The 21,141-nt window shown below is 42.1% G+C and overlaps 1 protein-coding gene across 2 annotated transcripts in view; it reads right to left on the bottom strand.

The window, feature by feature from the left end:
- TBC1D13 (TBC1 domain family member 13) overlaps positions 1 to 21,141 on the bottom strand; it is a 41,941-nt gene continuing 20,800 nt past the window's right edge. For both annotated transcript variants that reach the window (XM_072431327.1, XM_072431328.1), the window contains exons 9-12: positions 13,851 to 14,014; positions 6,100 to 6,260; positions 896 to 953; positions 1 to 615 (exon numbers count right to left, since the gene is read on the bottom strand). In XM_072431327.1, the coding sequence (XP_072287428.1) occupies positions 544 to 615; positions 896 to 953; positions 6,100 to 6,260; positions 13,851 to 14,014 (455 nt within the window). In that variant the 3' untranslated portion in view covers positions 1 to 543. The remainder of the gene's footprint in view (positions 616 to 895; positions 954 to 6,099; positions 6,261 to 13,850; positions 14,015 to 21,141) is intronic.

Raw genomic sequence — 21,141 nt, 5'->3', positions numbered from 1 at the left:
AAAAATTAATAATTTACATAAAACAACTAGGCAAATACACAAATTCCAATAAAATCAATATCTTTCTCTTATAAAATGTAGCACAAAGAAACATTTAGTGGCTTAGACCCAAGAGCCTGAGCAACGAGGCAGCTTAAATGCACCATGGCCTTTGTGCAGCTGGGTGCTACAATTACCATCAATACAGTCATCTAGCACCTGACATCCAGTTGTTAGCATTTCAGGGTTATTAAAATGTTCTGGCCACTTCAAAACGAGAATTGTCTCTGATGCATTGGCTGGTCATGAAGACCAGAACTGAGGCACGTGGGACAGCTTGACATGTCCCGGCTAAAAGCCTGTAGAATAATCCTTCAAATAGGAGTGTACAAGACATGCTTGACATGGTAACACTTCACCAAACATGTCTGTCCATGTAGTATGTATAGAAGTTAGCTGACCTGTCCTCAAACAAACTCAGATCAGAGGTAACTGCAGTGCTCATGAGTCATGGTCATCCATAAAAAAGTCTAGTTTTCCTGAAGGTGTAGCCTATCTGTTCCCTCATTTTAAATCTTGGAGCTCCTTGGCTTTTTTCAAGATGGGCAGCACATCTCCATCTGACAGTGGGTAATCCTGCACAAGAATAATAACAAAAGGCTATACTTTAACGGTGCTAGACGAAATGAAGGAGGGATGAGGATGGATACTGAAGTAAAGAGTGTGAGTGAGAGTGTGTGTAGAAAAAATAGTGAGAGAGGGAAAGATAGAAAAATGTGAGATAGTTGCGGAGAGAGAAAGAAGGAGATGGTAATTCAAACATAACCAATAAGCCAAGCATTCAAATTGGGAAATTAATCAAAAGAAACAAGAATAAACACTTGCTCTATGACTTTCTTATCTTTGTTACACTCACCTGGAGAAGCCTCATGTTTACTGTAAAGTCTCCTTCCAGTAACTGATCACGGATTAATCTGAAAAAACATTGAGCAGTTTAGAATAGAAAAAAGTCAAGCTGAGTATACAATATGGTAAAATCCACCCCTTGACACATACAAGTGCAACTAAAGTGCCAATTTATCTGAATAAAACTGGTGTCATACCAACTTGCACTACAACTGTTACTAATGATGAATTGTGACGTATCAATACCCAAACTCTGTACAACTTGAACTGTGGAAGCATTGGAAAAAAAGAGGTGATTTTGTAGTTGCAGTGTGCAAGGCAGGAAGCCAGCAGGTTGCTCAGCTCACCAGGCAATACCTACCAGTAAACATCACATTTAGGTAGACTAATCCTTTAAATAGGTAAAGCATTTATAGTTAAAGAGAAAACATAAAAAAAACTGTTGTGGTGAAAATGCTGCCCTAAAACTTGCTATTCAATGGCCCTTAGTGATTGTGCTACATATTTATTATCATTTCTGTTGTGCAGTTGAGATTTAGGCAGATAACATCTCCTTAAAAAACAACTCATCCCAGACTCCAAATGCACCCTAGAAGTGGATGAAATTGATACCAGAGCAGAAGTTTGCTCATCATGGGCTCTGGATATTGATGAACCTGTTGGTATCAAGCCTGAATTTCTGCTGTAGCAGGTATTTCAATATTTACCAAAGAAAAAGTGCAAAAACTGGGATTTTTCAAAGGTCAACATTATACCTTCACAAAATGTATTTTCATAACTTTTATTTTGAACATATAAATATGTGTTTTGCATATTTTTATGTTAAAAATAAAAATTATGGAAATACATTTTGTGAAGGTATAGTGTTGCCTATACAGTCACAGTTTGACTTAGAAACAGTGTATCCATGCCATGGTATCTTTATGATTTTGGTGGCCTACTACCCCTTTTCTTCCCCCACCTTCTACAGCACCCCCCCTCGTCTTGGTAAACCCCAGACAACCTGGTTCTTTTGCACACATGCAAAAGGTTAAGATTGTTACTTACATTGTCAAAGGTTTAAATATATCGGAAAAGCAGTCTGCCAAGATGGAGGAATTTTTTTATTCTAAGTGGAGACTTTAATTTTGACCCAAAGCACGGTCCGGACACAGAGTTCTGCCCGCAAGTCCTACCCCGTTATATAAGAAAGTATTAAAAGTTGCATGTCACGCTTTCAGCTATGGGATGTGTGTCGAATGCTATACCCTATTACGAGAGACTATACAATCTACTTGTGAATGCATCAGATGTACTCTGGCTGGACCACTTCTAGATTAGACTTTGGATCTCTCAAAAATAATTGACTGCACCACTCCCTCACTCAGACACTTACAGACCATGCTCCGGTCTTCCTTATGCTGCCCCTATCAAATCCTTCATCATGTTCATGGTGTTGGAAACTTAACAAATCTCTGCTTAAGGATGTAGTGGTTATGTCCAAACTCAAAACCAAAATACATACCTATTTTAACAACAATTGTGGTCAGGGGAGCTCTCCTACAGCAATCTGGGAGGCCCATAAGGCCGTGGTTAGGGGGTTATTGATAAAACACGGATCAAGGATCAAAAGGGGATGTCAGGTAGACATTGTATTCAAGAGTTGGAAAAAATCACATAAACAAAATCTGAGCAGTGACCTAGGTGTGAAATTATTATTTCTCCAGAATAAATTAGCATACCTGTGCTTGCACAAAGCTAAGGCCAACTTGGCTAAATGCTGGCAACAATATTATGAACATGGTAACAAAAATGGGAAACTACTTACCTGAGCACTCACAGGCCTACGAAAACATGCCAATAACCCTTTTGTACTCACGAATAAAGTGCATAGAGCAGTAATGGTCAGGGATATCGTGGCTGCCTTTAGAGACTACTATGAGAATCTATATAACCTGAAACAATCTAATTCAGACTCTAAGCGGACTATTCTGCACTATACTATAAAAAAGAAAACCATGGAGTGTAAGGGGAAAGCAAAGAAAGAGGTTTTGAGGCTCAAGAGTTTTTAAGTCAAGCTATGAATGTATTATTATATATTTACTTCATATATAACAAGGTCATAAGAATACTTAGTTCACAAACCTAGAACATGTAGTACATTGTCTTGCCTGGTTATGTTGTACAGAAAACACAGACGTAAGAATATTATTGCAAGTTAACATAACATGTTCTGTTAGTTACACCTATTTCTGTTCTGAGTCACAGAAATGGGGTGTTTTACTAGACAAATTGTTGCTAGCATGAACAGTAGACAGCAAAGAAAAATGAGAAAAGGTAATAATATAATATTGCCTGATTTCACTGGCGGCCCTGCCCTGGCTCCCAGATCTAAACAAACCAGAGTTCCGTCTGCCCGCTTCCATTTTTGTGACTTGGGCACCTTACAAATAAGGTCTGTTTCCTTCCCCATCCATCCTCTTCCCTATCACAGGCAACCCATCTTTCCCTCCAGGTTTGGACAATCTCATTTTTGTAAAGTTAATGAAAGCAGGAATGTTCAGGGCTCTCCAACTACTGCAGCAGGGGGATGGGTTTATCAGCGGGAGTTGAGTTTTGATGCCCCAGACTACAGGTTGGATTTCTGGAGAGCCATCCAACTCGCTCATTATCTGCATTCTCTCCCTCGGGACAGTTTTCAACCACCTGACCACAGCTTTTCAATTCCTCTGTCTAGCACATAGATACTCTAGACCAGTGGTGCCCAACTTTTTTTTAATCTGGGGGCCGCTGTTGACATCGAGATCAAATTCTTAGGCTACAATGCAAACAAACATTAAAGATGTATGTTTAAAACAAGAATAGTTTTAATTTGAAATGAAATTAAAATGTTTTTAGTTACTGTATCACACATGCACCAAAAAAAAAAAAAAAGACAAATCAAGAGTTTCTGCACTCACTGTTTCATGCAAGCAAATTTTATTAATGAAAGATACAAAACTTAAGCTATTATACAGTGCTGGCCGGTCAAATACTGCTTCCCACTCACCATTCCTGTACCAAAGAACAGAAACTACACCATACAATGCATCCTGTCAGTTATAGGGTGTCGATAAGCCTCTTTGTACCCCAAAATCTTTGCAAAGAATACTTCCAGGGAAATGGAATTAATCTGACAGATAGCCAAGGGGGACATGTTCTTACTGCTACATCTTCAGGTGCCTACCTCTCTCTATTCCTGAAAAATTAGAAGAAGGTAAGTGGCCAGCTATGTGTGACAGGGTAGCATGGTATGACAGGTATAGTTTTTCATACCTTGTGATGGCGCTGTAGTGATGTAATGTTAGGGGGAGTTAGCCACAAGAGTCCTCCACTTGCAGTTACATTTCCCTTTCCTTACAGAGAAATTGGGGTTCATAGAGAGTAAGGTGATAGCTATGTGTGACAAAGTAGCGTGATATGATGGGTATAACATTTTATTGGGGGGAGGGGGGGGGGAAGACATTTCCACTTGTCAACATCCCTCTGTTCCAGAGAAATTGAGGGTCACAGAAGGTAAGTGGTCAGCTTTGTGTAACAGGCACCCCCACCAGCCGCTTAGTCCGTCTGCAGATTTGACTCCAGGCAGCAGTAAGCAATACTGAGCTTCTCCCCCTAGGCAGGGTTCTATGGCATGAGGAAGGGGTAACCGCACTGCACCGCCAGTCTGAACGCAGTATTAATGTTTTGAGAACAAGCAAGTATATATTTGGGGCACCACAGCAGAGCGAATTGACAGTACCTTAATGAAGTGGGACCCCGGCAGTCCCTAACATGCAAACTTAATTTGGGGTCTTGAAATAGACCACTAATGTGAAAATATCACTGCTTGTTATTAGGATTTCATGCTTGTGACTCCATATCTGGCAACTTTTTATGTTTAGGGGGCTGATTGGTTTATTAGCAGCGTGTGCTCAGTGTCCCCTGAAAAAATCACATATCCATGACACTCAGTGTAGGAGATATGAAGGTTTACTTGGGGTTAATGACAGCAGCATGGACACAGACACAGTACAAGGTGGGCGGGGAGCTGTCACAGTTGATTGCAAGGTCTATAGTACACTCCCACTCTCTCCCTTCCCTGGCAGCACAATGTCATAGAGAAAGATAGAGGATGCGCGTGCCCCATCCCCTGCAAGACAACGAGCAGAGAGCGAAGAGAGAGAATGAGCAGAAGGCCGGATCTTCGGCCGTAGGTTGGGTACCACTGCTCTAGACATACATTATTGTTGGTATACTTCCTCCTGTTTTTCTCAGGGTTAGACTTTTTTCACACCTGGGAACAGAAATTAGACATGACATTCGATACCTCCCAGAAAGAGAGAATCCCATAGCTAGCACACAAAGCATCAATTAGTAGCAGGTTCCAGGAGACAGGATACAAAATACTCTCCCACTGGTATAGGACCCCTGAACAGCTGCACCTCTTTTTCCCCAACAAATCCAACTTATGTTGAAGATGTGGTACTGAACAGGGTACCATGTTACACATCATTTGGTCCTGCCCACTGGTTTGAAGCTTCTGGGACTCTGTACATCACATAATGCAACAGTTTATTACCAATCTTAGTCATCTAGTCTCAGCTGCCCATTCTTGTATTCCAGTATTGTGGAAATCCTCCAGCCTACCCACGGTGCTCATGAAGAACCTAACAGCCAGCATACAAGACTCCAATGAAAAGTTTCTGGCAACATGGGGCACCTGGGTGTTGTTTTAAGATTCCCAAGAACTTAAACGCCACCTGGGCCCTCCCTGTTTGTAAAATGTGGGGATTGGTTTTATTTGTAGCCTACTCAAGTAAGAATGTGTAATATATATGTTCATGAGATTTGGCTGCTAAGGCCACTGCATATACCAAATATCAAAGACACAGACTTTTTATTATCTGGTTTAACACACAGATTGTATGTTGCGTGATAATGTCAAAAGATGTTTATATACCCCCCCCCCCCCCCCCCAGTATATAATATCCCACCTCCTTCCCAACTTTGTTTCCCTATAATATTGTTCTGTACTGTTATTGTTTAACAAAAACATTACAATAAATAAAGAATGTTGCCTGTTTCATTTCAAAACTGCACTTTCTAGGTGTAGGTTTATCATGTCTGGAGAATCCATTTAGGGCAAAACATTCTTGCAAGTTGATGTTGCTGACAATTAGACAACTCTAGCCCAACTGTTTCTGTAACACTTACATCAACATAGCACAGGAAACCTTCAGAAGGAATTCAAATCTGTTTTCATCAGCAAATAAAGAATCCCAGATACGGATGACATCAGGAAGCACAAACTCCTGGGAAAGAAGCAGTGTCAGCCAGCGGAAGGCAAAAAATTGTGGCTTGATGTTCTGTTCTTGCTGCAAAGAGATGATTCCACAAGGTAGCCATTAGAGTTTTGCAAAAAGTAGCTATCTTTCCACCAGACACTACTGCTATTCCTACTATCCCTTAGGTTCAGTTACCTTCCAGCTAAAAAAATAGCTCCAGATATCTAAATATCATGCACAAACTGAAGATTATATATACAGTGCAGAATCAGCGCAGCACCAAACTCTTCAGGAAAAGAAAAATTAATCAATTTGAGCTGGTCACTCATTTCTACTAAACAGTCAATGGCTCCCAATTTGTAGACATATTTTGCTAAGACATTCTTTCTCATTTTCTTTAGTCAAGAAATGTTGCCATTTGAATACTTTTTGGACTCCCTGAAATTGCTTGAGAATACAGAGTACTTCAAGCAACAAGTTTTTCTCCTACACTTAGAAAAGGAAAAAAAAGGAAAGGTTAGAATCCCTATTGGTTTTTCACTGCTTTTAGTGCATTTGTTACAGATGTCTATTCTATTCTTACTTCCTGTCCTGCTGACAAAGTTTTACCACAAAAGAACTGAAGGGAACAACAACAACACAGAAATAAAATGTCTATGTTTAGTGGAATATTGCAAGGCTAGATGTCCTGCATGTTCTTTTAGCAAGACAAGAACTGAGGGTAAATTTTTGTATATGAGTCCTGGATAACAATACATTTACAGCTAACCGTTTTAAAAAAAATATATCAGGGGCATGGCTTGGAGGTCTTCGGAGATGGCCGCATGTTAGAACGGCTCTGACGGCACCGGCGGCTATTCTAAGCACACATGGGCAAGTCTAAGCAGGGCAGGGGGGTGAAGCTCCCCCATACCCCTGCTCAGCGCTCTTCTTCCTCTCAGCCCTCGATTCGGGCTTTTACCAGTGACACTCCTGCGGCTCCCAGGGCTGTTAAGATGGCGCCGGCTCCTGCCTCCCCTCAACACACGTGGAGCACAGAGATTGAGGACACGAGGCGCCGGGATTCTGCTGCAGCCACCTGCTCTCATGACTCCTCAGGTCCCTGCTCTCACACACAGGCTTCCAGAGCAGAGCAGAGCAGAGGAGGTGATCCACCAGAGGCTGCATTACAGGACGGGGTGAGTTTTTCTCCCTCTATAGAGGGTTCCCCACCAACAGAGGCACATCAGACGGGGGGATATCCTGCTCCCCTGAAGGCCCCTATGCCTCCTTGGAGGACACTGTCCCAGCTGTCTTCCGACCTGCGGCTGTTTCTTCTCCCTGGGGTGCAGTGATAGGAGACTCCCCCGGCCCCCAGGTCTCAGGACCCCCTGAGTTACGCAGAGAGGTCTTTCCATCTTTGGGCTCCCTGCCTTGTGCACCCGGCCCCCCCTCGGGAAAGCCCAACACAGCACTCCATGAGGCTGCAGGCCCCTCATGTCTTGGTACTCGAGGCTCAGGGTACAGTAAACCTATTGTGGTAACTCCATGGCAGCAACATCTTCAAATGTTACCCACCAAAGCGGATTTTCAACAGCTTATTACAGAGGTACAGTCTACCATGCATTCTGAAATAGGGGCCCTACGTGCAGATTTCCAATCCCTAGCTGGGAGAGTGGGAGATCTTGATGAGAATTTACATCAGGCCTTAACCCATAAATCAAGGGACCACCACTTGAAAATCAGGGATCTCTACCGCCATTTAAAAGATATGGAGAATAAGGCTCGCAGAAATAACGTTAGGGTCCGTGGTTTACCGAGGCCACCCGCGACTCAGATTTGAAGCTGGTGCTGCAAGCCTTTTTCAACCGCCTTTTGGGGCGCCTTTCTTCACGTTATCAACATTTCTATGGCCTTTAGGGCCTCGAGGCAACCGGCCTCATCTGCAAGGCCACGGGATGTACTCTGCCATCTCACGGACAGCCCTCAAGGATGAAATTATGGCGGCTGCGAGAAATATGAGCAATCTGGAGTTCGATGGAGCCCCCCTACAGCTATTCTAGGTATTATCCTGGCACACCCTGCAACAACGACGCCTCCTGCAGCCACTCCTTACTATTCTACGGGAAAATAGTATCCCCTATTGATGGGGCTTCACGTTCAGCTTAACAGCACGCAGGGATGGCATTTCAGCGGTGCTACGCTACCCGGAAGATCTTTTTTCCTTCTGCCGGGACTTGGGGATTACTATGCCCAAACTCCCAGGATGGGAGCTTGATCACCCCTTACCCTCTTCTTTCTGGTATTGACAATCTCATGCTGTTCCTCTATGCTCATGCAATGTTTTATCACTTTGCTTCCCACTGATTTAACATACTCGAAGTTATTGTTGTTTTTTTGGCCTGTATTGTTTATATTGTTTCATTTTTGTTTACCACTATGGGTGTTGGACCTCTCTAATGAGGGAAGGTTCTTTACATATTACATGGCAGTCTCAAAATTTGATGCTGGCTCACATCCTGCACTTATTTTATATGGCAAGTTACCCGTTGGATTACCCGTATCGCCCTTACTGGATTGCTTATGTTTTTACCATTATACTTGGTGGTTCTCCCTGAAGGGTGAGGCTCCATGCGCTTGTACTAGCTGTCTCAGGAATTAATGCCACCTCACACCTTCCATTGTTTGTACAGAAGGGTAACTGTCATGTTTAGGATTTGCTGTCCCCATGTTTAATTAGATAGCTCTGAGACTAAGTTGCATTTTCTGTTTATGATGCATATGAGGTTATTTGTCTGATATGCTACCTTTTTGCCCTGTGACTTTTTGGGGGGGTCCTGCACCTGGCCCGGTTTATGGGATGGGGTGCGGGACGTCCCCTCGAAGCTCGTGTTTTGCTGGACCGCCGGTGCCGGTCGGTTTGAGTTCAATTGTAATTTTTTTATGTCTGTTCCATGCTCTGGAGACTTTTGGGCCCCTGACCCCCTCGGTAGTGTTGGTACGCTCGCCAGGTACTGTTGTTCCCCAGTGATCCTTAGGGACTCCTGGGGACCGGTGAGCGACGGACACTCCCTAGTCGCTTTATTGCGACTGTTTCAGGTTGTTTTTAAGTGTGTGTCTTTCATTTTTCTGGGTTTTTCTGTCTTTTCTTTTTTGCCCCAGTTTTCTTTTCCCTTCCTCCCCCATGCGGGCAGTTTTCTGATGCCTCACTGGATGCAAGTGGCTTGCCTCCCTTTCAGTTTGTCCACGGATAATATGGTCCTCATCAGATTGTTTTTTAATGGCGACTAAAATTCTTTTTCTAAATGTTAAAGGGCTGAACTCTAACACTAAGAGGAAGTTGGCGCTCAGGGAACTTAAACACCATATGGCGGAGGTTGTTTTACTACAGGAGACACATTATGATCACTCGGGCACTTTTAACTTTATTTCCAAGTACTACCCACAGGTTTATATGGCAAACTCTCCTTCCAGAAAGAAGGCAGGGGTAGCCATTTTAATCAAAGACTCCTTTAAGTTTACACTAACAAGTTCCATCATTGATCCTGATGGCCGGTTCATAGTTTTACATGGTCTGCTGCAGGGAGTCTCTTTGACTTTGTATAACATTTATGCTCCTAATGTGGGTCAACTGCCATTCCTCTCCAAAATACTGGCCTTATTGGACGGGTTTGCCCATACTTATTTTATCTTGGGGGGTGATTTTAATATAATTTTTCCCCAACTCCCCAACCAATTGGCGCTACCAATTATATGATAGTTGGCGTATTCAACACCCAGCGAGTAGACAGTTCACATTTTACTCCCCGCCCCACCACACCCACACTCGTATTGATCACATCATTATCAATCTTCCGCTTTTGCGGAATAGTGTGTCGGCTGACATTTTTCCCATTACTTGGTCAGACCACGCCCCGGTCACATTGGACGTTTTCCTTGCCCCTTCTCAGACTAGAGTTTGTCACTGGAGACTGAATGACTTCCTCCTTAAAAATAACGACACCAAATTGGTCCTCATTACGGGTATCCAAAATTACTTCACTGAAAACAAGGGTTCAGTGGCGCATACCTCACATTTTGGGAGGCTCATAAGGCGGTTATTAGAGGTCAGTGCGTGGCCCTGAGCTCTCGCCTAAAACGTAACTCTGCCCTACAACGTACTCTGACTGAGCGGGAGCTGCGCTCAGCGGAGGCAAAACTTGTTAATAGGCCCTCACTGGGTCTTCTGTGGGAGGTGACCTCCCTCCACTCTAAATTAAGGGCTTTGGAATTGAGGAAGGTCAGTTGGATGATGCAACGCACCAGACAATTATACTACCACAAAGGCAATAAGGCTGACACTCTATTGGCACGCAAACTTAGAGATGCACGGGTTCAAGCTTCTCCCATGGACGTTAAAGATGACCGTGGGGTAATGCGATATGACCCCTCCTGTATAGCCTCTTGCTTTGAAACCTAATACACTCAGCTGTACTAGGTGGTACATCAGGCACAGGCCTCCCTAGGGGGCACTTTACAAGGGAAAATAGATTCCTACTTAGCGGACCTAGATCTTCCCCAGCTGTCGGAAGAGCACCTGGAACATCTCAACTGACCCATCACCGAAGATGAAATCTCTAAAATTATATCTCATCTTCCCTCTAATAAAGCCCCTGGTCCAAATGGCCTACCGTACTTGTATTACAAAACTTTTTTGCCAGAATTACTCCCACATTTGGAGGCTTTATTTAACGATTTTTTACAAGGTAAGCCTATTCCAACTTCCATGTCCAGCTCTCACATTACGGGTATACCCAAACCGGGTAAAGATCCGGTGGACTGAGCTAACTATAGACCCATAGCGCTGCTTAATTCGGATCTTAAAATATACACCAAATTGCTGGCTAACAGACTCGCACGTCTCCTGCCATATTTAGTACATGGAGACCAAACTGGTTTTATCCCCTTCCAGCACACCAGTGATAACACCCGCAGGGTGATTGATGTTATAGACATCCTTAACAAACGTGAAACTCCATCCCTGATTCTAAGCCTAGATGCTGAAAAGGTGTTTGATCGCCTTAGTTGGCCTTTTATGTTCTCCACGCTGACCAAACTGGGCTTTTCCGGACCTTTTTTCCGGGCAATTCGGTCCCTTTATAGCAGCCCGACAGCTTCCGTTAAATTGCCCCATGCCTCCTCTAGACAATTTTCTATTAAAAATGGTACACGTCAGGGGTGCCCATTGTCCCCCCTTTTGTTTGCCTTATGTATCGAACCCTTGGCAGCAAAAATCAGATCTAACCTGGACATCCAAGGGGTTAGGGTGAGGGACTCCTCTTACAAGATTTCGCTTTATGCGGACGATGTGCTCCTTACACTAACACACCCCACTATTACTTTACCAAATCTGTGGTCTGAACTATACTTGTTTGGTGAAATCTCCGGCTACAAGGTGAATTCCTCTAAAACAGAGGCCCTACCTTTACATATGCCACATCCACAACTTTCGGCATTACAAGACATGTACACCTTTATGTGCCGGGAACATTCAATTGGTTATCTAGGCACTCAGATAACGGCTACATACGGCCAGCTGTATTCGTATAACTTTCCCCCATTGTTCCTGGAGCTACATAAGTACTTGAACAAATGGAAATTACACCCGTTATCGCTTTTGGGACGTATAGCCTCAGTAAAAATGATGCTCCTACCCAAACTTTTGTACTTATTTGAAACCCTCCCAGTGCGGGTTCCTGTCCAGACCTTGAAGAAACTACAGGCGGGTTTCTTGAATTTTATATGGGCCAATAAGAGACACAGACTCTCTAAGTCGGTAGTCTGTACACCACAGGAGCTTGGAGGCCTAGGAGCTCCGGACCTTCTTAAATATTACGTGGCGGCTCATTTACGCTATTTACCTTTTTTGACCTCATTACATTCCGCCACTATTTGTAGGGAATTAGAGGAATCCTGGATTTTTCCAATCCATCCTAATGTGATGCTTTGGAGCTCCTCCCTCTTATTGGCAGATAAGGAATTACTCTCACCAATGCTATTTACCAGGAATTTATGGCGGTCCTATAAAATTCAATATGGTTTATCCTCCATAGCATCGGTTCTGACACCTAATATTCACAACCCCCTATTGCCTGATAGTCTTACCAGAGGGATGTGGCAACCCTGGAGGGAGAGGGGACTGTTCCACCTTCAGGATATTTTACAACCCGTGGAGAAGAGACTGTTCTCCTTTTCGGAACTCCAAGCCATGTTTGACCTTCCCCAAACTGCCTTTTTTGGATACCTGCAGATCAGACATTACGCACTCTCCCTCACCCAGCTTTTCAAAAACTACTTCCTTTGAGAGGATATGCATGCTTGGCCCATATACTAAAGGTCTGGTTTCCTCAATTTACCGTCTCCTTCATACTAGTGTACGAGGGATTTCGGGAAAATTTGCTTATATGAGCACTTGGGAATCTATTCTAGGCCGCTCTTTGGATAGTGAGGAGTGGTCAGACATATGGGAAGCAGCGCACAAAAGCTCCATCTGTACATTATATAAGGAAAACTTATACAAAATAATATTTCGATGGTATCACATGCCTGATGTATTACACAGGTTGTTCCCCGTTGTGGACCGTACCTGTTGGCGATGTAGGACACAGCGGGGAACTTTGGAACATGTGTTTTGGTACTGTCCCATTATTCAGAGATATTGGGACCGGGTCCATAAGCTGCTTCAAGATGTAACTCAACAACATTTGTCACTGGACCCGCTTACCCACCTATTGAGGTTACCCTTCACGGGTCTCTTTATTGTATGTTTTCTTTTTTCCTGTGATTGTTGTTTGTTTCAGCAATACCAGATGGGATTTTACTTTGGACTTTGGCCTTGATGTTACTTGACAATAACATTACTACCTTGGACGAGGACATATACTTTGATTGTTGGGTATTTTGCTACACCTGATGTTTATTGGTATTATGTATATTGATCCTATTCTTGTACTGTTGTACTCCTTGTTTATATTCAAAATTTCAATAAAAATTCAATTTAAAAAATATATATATATATATCAAAGTCATACTGTTATGTATAAAGTGAAGGGAAACAAACACTGGTGCATTGAGCCAAAAGCATTTGAATTTCTTTCTGTCCACTCCTGATATCTACACAGCCAATCTGGTAACCTGACCTTCCTCAAATTTATTTTGCAGTACAGCCTGGGCACCTTCCCTCCCCCAACTGGTGAAAGGTCATTAAAAGAGCAACAGAAGACAGATGAGGTCATCTGTCTATATTAAAATGAGAAGGTGCGGATCAAGTGAATTTAAAGTATATGCTAAAAGCTTTTCTAAAATATTTAAATATAATATTAATAAATACATGAATATAATAACAGTATAAATAATAATAATCTTGTCTTTGTTTAAAGCAAAAATGGTCACCAATGATAAAGTAAAATTAAGGATATAACCTATCTTCGTCACTTTTTTTTAGACATTTTCGACCACATAGTTCTAAAACAGGGAGAATCAATTTATATATATTTTTAATTTTTAAAATAAGAAAAAATTAATAAATCAATATATGAATATAACCTGAATCAATATAAACTAAATATTCTTTAAAGCAAAGACAATAGCAAAATTTCCTTCATATTCATAAAGATAATAATGGGGTTTTATATGGAGGAATAGAGGTTTGAGCCAACTCACCAGCTTGAGATACAACTCCTCGTCCTCTTCCTTTAGCATTGAGTAAACTTGTTCGATCTTAGCAGTAATTCCACATTGAGAATCATCCAGGCTCTTGATGAAATTGTCACGGATTTCTGCCATCAGGTTAGTGAAACAAAAGAAGGTGTCTGCCTCTGCGTGCTCTAGGGAAATATGATATATGTTTATTAAATCCAATTTGAAGGTAACAACAAAACCAATGTTTTTCTCTTTTCTTTTAAAATATTTGCCCACCAGGAGGGAAGAACTCTCCTTTTTGAGTCTTCTATTGAAAAAGAAAAAGCTTGTAAAAATGTATCCACCTGAGTAGGCATGTGTAATTATGTCATCGGCACAGTGTGATAGCTGTGTGTGTGAATGCTGGATGTCATATTCTGCAGCCTTACAGCTCTCTGTGTACAAACCTTCATATCTCCTAAATCATTGGTTGTAATGACTTGAAATTTCCTGGGTGCACAGGGGACCCTAATAGTAACCACAATTTCGGCCCCCCAGATTTATAGAATTTAAAGATATGGGGATCAGAATTGTAAAAACTTGTAAAAATACAACATTGGGGTTGCTGTTTCAAAAGCAAGTGCACCAAGAAGTCCTTATTAAAAAATACAAATTGTGGACCCCTGGGGCCACTTACATAGCAAGGAGCATTGGGGTGGGGCCCCTAAATTGATAACTACCTGTCACAAATCTATACCAGTCATACTATGTTACCCTGTCTGATTCTCTTCTTTGAACCCTAGTTTCCCTAGAATGCATGTAAAAAGCTAAAAATGTGGGTGCAATGGCAGGACACCCCTGCCTACCCCACCCCACAATAATTCTATTACTAGGGGCAAACGCACTGCCCCTTACACAATACTGCCTACTTTTAACACTTGAACCCCAATTTCTCTACACGTTCCTAAACTTGTTACCCCCATATCTTAAATTTTTTTATAGAAATTTTGGTTACTAGTAGCTATGAGTTTCCCCTGTGTAGCCTGGAAATTTCAGTCATTACAACCAAGGGTTTAGGAGATAGTTTGATCACAGTGAGTTGTTAGGCTGCAGAATATGACTAGCAAGCTTTACACACATAGCTATCACATTGCTGCTGACATAATTGTACAAGCCCACTCAGATAAATACATTTCACAGTTTAAAAAAAAAAAAAAAATTTAAATATAGGCAGTGATGAGAGGGGGACACTGGCTGTCCTGTCCCCATCTTGCTATCACATGCGCGATGCTCTTAAAGCATCACCACATTTAAACATTATATAAAAGGTGACTTTCGCATTTTATATAATGGAAAAATGTGTTGTTTTTCTTTTCCATTTTTTGGGGGAGGACCCCTCGACTTCCGTCTTTACTGCCATGGTGAAAAAGGCTGAAGGGTAAATCAGCAGCCTCCTGGGATATTTGTGTCACATATCCAAGATGGCTGTGGGCTGTTCGTTCTGCGCATGCCTGACACCAAAAATGTATTATCAGGGGCTTTCCTATAATGTAAAAATATGTAGTATGCACAGTAAATGGCCCAGTTTTTGTACTGCTAATATGAACTATACCACATAACACTATTACACTACTACAAGGGATTACACTTAAGCATGGAACACTAGGCAGCTGGAGCAAAATGCACAACACAGTTTGATCATAATACAAAACAAATAGAAAAATTGGACATACTAACAAGTCAGGCATTAGAAAGTCAGAACAAAGCATAGGGGGAATATAGAACAATAGGAGGTTACTGGATACCTATGGCATAAACTAGTAGCATTAAATTTGCTGTGTCTTGCCAGGCCCACTTTTTACCACCCAGCTACAGCTTCCCACCACCAGGGTGAAAAAAAATTTCTGGGGAGAACACTGGAATGCTTGAGAAAAATATTGAAAGCAGAAATATCTGACAATTAGAACCGGAACTTGAGTTTTGCCTATGCAGAGTGAGGGTATGGGTTTACTTTAATGCCAGCACCATCTATGCATATATCTACTGCTGCAATAAAGGCATGTATAAACTCTTGGATGCTTGACAACTTTGAGAACTCTCTTCCTGCCCCCATGTTACAGCTCTGTGTAACAGTTGTCAGCCATCAAACACCATGCTGTCAATGATGAACAACACTAGGTATTGTTGTGAATTGGAGTCAGAGTGGTCAACAGCAAAGAACTGTTATTGCACCGGCAAAGCACAGGTTTCCCTGATCAACTGAGTTTTATCAACCAGTCATTAAAGTTTCCCAAGACTCTCATGTACCAACATGTAAGATCATTGGGTGACCTTACATGTACCAACATGTAAGATCACCCAATGCAAAGCTGCACATTTCTAGAAAGATCCTTCATAAAAAAGATTCTTCAGCAGATGCAATGTGACCACATGGCCAGACACCATCCAATGTCCGTAGCTTTAGAATAAAAGGGGTTTAAGGACAGAGAAATACAGGAAGAAAAGAACATTTGTAGTCATCTAGAAAATGCCATGCAGCACACCAATGCTTTCTTTTTTTGTTGTTGTTTTTTTAATCAGTCCCATTTGCCAATTTTTGGTTTTGTTTTCTCTTTTGGCTACCAATGGGAAACATTTCTATCTGTGATATGATACACTGTGCCTCAGCATTCTCTGCAAATAAATACATTTTACAATAAAATTAGGACATAAGTAAGTCAAGTTAAAAAAAGGCACAAGTCCATAAAGTTTATCCACTAGGGAGATAAACATATCCCAGATATTAAACCCCTAAATGGACATAGTTGGTCCAGAGGAAAGCAAAAAAAAAAAAAAAACCCTGGTACAATTTGCTTCAACAGGGGAAAAAATTCCTTCCTGATTCAATGAGGAAATCGGATCTTCCCTGGATCAACAGCCTGTTATCTTTACTTCAAAACTTTAATACCCAGTTATATTCTGAGCTTCTAGAAATATATCCAGCCTTCTCCTAAAGCAATCTATAGTAGTTGCTGAAACTACTTCCTGAGGCCATTCCACATTTTCACAGACCATTCAGTGAAGAATCCCTTCCTTATCCGGAGCCTAAACTTCTTTGACTCCAGACACAAAGTGTCCTCTTGTTCTTTGTAATGATCTCAAAGTGAATAATATGGAAGAGAGTTCTCTATATGGACCATTTATACAGGGTGATCATATCCCCCCTTAAACATCTCTTCTCAAGGGAGAAAAAATTTAGTTTAGCTTATCTCTCCTCATAGCGGAGCTCCTCCATTCCTTTTATTAGTTTAGTTTTCCTTCTCTGCACGCTCTCCAATCCCACAATGTCCTTTTTGTGAACTGGTGCCCAAAACTGGTCTGCATATTTCAGATGTGGTATGACCAATACTTTGTAAAAGGGCAGGATCTTGTCTTGATTAGTCTATTCCTCTTTAAATACAAGAGAGTACTTTGATAACTTTTGATGTTGCAGCTTTGTGTTGTATGCTATTATTAAGTCTATGATCTACCAGAACCCTCAGATCCTTTTCCATTTCTGACTCCCCCAAATTCCCCCTAGACAGCATGAAGCATGCATGTTGTTACCCCCCAAGTGCAAAACCTGGCATTTCTCAATAATAAATGTCATTTGCCACTTAGCTGCCCAATCAAACAGTACATCCAGGTCTGCCTTGTAGATTATAGACATCTTGTATGAACTTACTTCCATAACATACTTTGGTGTCTGTCACCCTAGGGGAGACAGGGCCAATAGGGGGAGTTACCACTTGGACAAAAGTGGTGTAAGCCCTAAAAAGGGCCAAGGCGCAGAATCTAAGCGGCAACCAGGTCTTCTCCAGAGCCTCTAGGGGTGAGGATGTTGTGCTGCTGGTTATCGCCAAGTTGTGGTCCTTGGGCACACCAGGGTGGGCAGGAAGATACAAAATACCAAAACACTAAGCAGAAGAATCGTCAAGGAAGGGCGGGGTCAGGGAAGGCAGCAAGCAAGAGAGGTCAGGACACAAGTCCGCTGTCAAATACCAGGAATCCGTGCAATAAACGCCAGTGGCACAGGGGCCACTGCAGACCCAGGGAACACAGGATACAGTGGAAGCAACAGAAGGCCTTAGCACGCTCAGTCAGAAATGCCTGCATGCACAGGAGATGCCTGCCCTTTAGCGAGAAAGAAGTAAGTATGACATTACCCCCCCCCCCCCTTTTACAGGTCTTCCCCACCTGCCGAGATCCAGGTTTTAGAGGGAAGCGAAGATGAAACCTCTTGACAAGTAGTGGTGCAGACACGTCTGTAGCTGTAACCCCGGATCACTCTTTAGGACTGAAACCTTTCCAGTCAATCAGATACATCAGCTTCTTGCGAGAAATCTTGGAATCCAGAATTTGAAAAACTTAGTGGCTTGCAATCAAGACGAGTTCGAAAACACTGTTTACTGATACTGTGCATTTGGAAGTTGTGTCTGTTTGACTGTTGGGTTGTCTGCTTGACTGTCAGTTTTTTGTTTTCAATTGCTTTTTTTTTTTTTACTTTTTCCTTGCTGACTTCTAATGGTGAGTGGTCAAGGTTTCACAGGTGATTTTAGTTCTTGGCAGACTCACCCTTAGCTTGTTCATTCTTGGTTGGTAAAACAAGTGGCTTGAAATCAAGTGGAGTTTGAAAACACAGGAGTTAAATCCTTATAGTAACCACAAACTCTAAGTAAACTTTTTTACCTCCTTGTAAACAAACATTGTATCTGGGAAAATGAGTGGTAGTAAGGTGGAAGGTTTTGTTCAGTGCACAGTCTGCCATATGTATGCACAAATGAAGCAACAGCTCCTAGGTGAATACCGCTGTGACAGATGTGAGCAAGTCGCCCTTCTGGTATCTCGCATTGGAGAGCTGGAGAAGCGCATTGCAACACTGAAATCAGTCGATCACCTTGAGAGGTGAGCAGGTAGTTAACGGCTTAGATGTGGGGGGTGGAGAGGTAATCAGGATGAACATGTAAGGAGTTAGCTTGCTGTAGTTAAAGGGAGTGGTGGGGCACCCAGAAAAGGCAGGCCAGCCCTGTGTTTGAGCATCCTAACATATTTGCAAAGTTATGTGAAGATGTGCAGGTGGCAGACCCAGTGGTGGCAACTCTAGATGTTACTGCTACCCCTAACAGTCGAGTGAGCAGACCATCTAGTAGGGGTGGGGAGGGAAATGCAGGAAGGAAAAGACAATTGGTTTTTATAGGTGATTTTATGATCAGGAAGACTGATAGAATAGTTTGTCGCCTGGATCCCTTCAACCGAATGGTTTGCCGTCTCCCTGGTGCCAGGGTTCGGCATGTGGTGGACCGAGTAGACAAATTACCGGGAGAGGCTGGGCATGACCCAGCTGTCTTGGTCCATGTTAGAACCAATGAAAGGCAGGATAGATGGAAGATGGAGGATCCTTAAAAATCAGTTTAAAGAACTAGGTTTCAAGTTGAAGAAAAGCACCTCCAAGGTTATGTTCTCTGGAATATTGCCTGTGCCATGCACAACACAGGAAAGGCAGAGGGGAGCTTAGACAGCTAAATGCATGGCTTAAGTCCTGGTGCAAAAGAGAAGGGTTTGGGTTCATGGAGCACTGGGCTGACTTTTCATTGGGGTACAACCTGTATGCCAGAGATGGTTTGCACCTAAATGAAAGGGGGTCTGCTGTGCTAGGGGAAAGATTTAGGGGGATGATGGAGGGATATTTAAACTAGGACAGAGGCAGTGGGACAGTTAAATCAAGTGGCAGAAAGGTTAGTCAGGGGTCAGCCACTAATGGAGGGTGGATTGGGGAGGGTTATGGATAAATGTATGGAGCTTCCCATGTTAAAAACAAACATTGGATTGTGCAGTACTAGTTGTATTGAAATACAAAAGGATTTGGCCAACAATGCTGGTAAATGTAGCAATGGTTTAAAGAACCTGTTCACCAATGCTAGAAGTATGGCAAACAAAATAGGGGAGTTGGAAGCCTTAATGAGTGAAGAGCATTAAGACTTAGTCGGCATTGCTGAATCTTGGCTTTGCTCTTCACATGACTAGGCTGTCAATATTCCTGGTTATACTCTCTTTCGTAAAGACAGAGTCAAACAAAAGGTTGGTGTTGTCTTTCTGTCTGTATGTATGCATGTATGTATGTGAGAAGTGATTTGAAAGTGAATGTGAAAGAAGAAATTGCAGATGGAACAACCGATGAGGTTGAGGCATTATGGGTGGAGTTGAATGTGGGGTTGAATAACACATAATTAATTATTGGAGTCTGCTATAGGCCCCCAGTGCTAAGGAAGAAATAGAGAATCAACTACTAGCACAGATAGAAAAAGCAGCAAAAACTGGAAAAGATTTAATCATGGGAGATTTCAACTACCCTGACAATGACTGGAGTAATGGTACTGCAAGAACAGCAAAGGGGAGGAAATTTGTGAATTTATTACAAGATAATTTTACGGTGATATTAACAGCAAAAAGATCGGATCTGAGCATGTAGTTCCCTTAAAGGATGTCTCTGGGTTGGTAACTGGGGACAAAGAAAAAAGGCAGATTTACTAAACACTTTTTTTTTTAGCTCTGTGTACACAAAGGAAAATGGCAGAGCTCAAGTCCAAATTCATAATAGCAATGTCACTGCTTTAAATGAGTCACAATGGCTCAAAATTGATATGATTTAGAAACAGTTGGGCAAAATTAGGGTTGACAAAGCACCAGGACCCGATGGATTACATCCACGTGTCCTCAAATAGCTGAGCTTGGTTATTTCAAAGCCATTATTTCTAATTTTTAGAGACTCTTTAATCACTGGCATGGTTCGATGAATTGGCGTAAAGCCAATGTGGTTCCTATCTTCAAAAAGGGAGCAAAGTCATTACCGGGTAACTACAGACCAGTTGGTTCAATGTCCATATTTGGAAAGGTTCTAGAGAGTTGGATTAAAAAAAAACATATAAAGGAGGAGTGTGGCGAGAGAAAGACCGAAGTTGGCAAACAAATTTACTCTCTTTGTATATTGAAGTAAGTAAACAGGTAGACAGTGGAATAGCAGTTGATATAGTGTACTTGGACTTTGCTAAAGCATTCGACACCGTACCCCCAAGACAGTTAATATGCAAGTTAGGGTCAATAAGTTTGAAAAATTCATTCTGTAAATGGATAGAGAACTGGCCTAAAGACTGCATCCAGAGAGTTGTAATTAATGATTCACACTCTCACTGGTCCAAGTTATTAGTGGTGTACCCCAGGGTTCAGCGTTGGGACCTTTACTGTTTAACATATTTACCGTGTTTCCCCGATTTTAGGACATCCCCATTAAGTAAGCCACCCCCGATTTTTAAAAAAA

Source organism: Pyxicephalus adspersus, chromosome Z (genome assembly GCF_032062135.1).
Source record: "Pyxicephalus adspersus chromosome Z, UCB_Pads_2.0, whole genome shotgun sequence".
In the NCBI taxonomy this organism is placed as follows: domain Eukaryota; kingdom Metazoa; phylum Chordata; class Amphibia; order Anura; family Pyxicephalidae; genus Pyxicephalus; species Pyxicephalus adspersus.
This window is presented reverse-complemented; position numbering and strand designations above follow the sequence as displayed.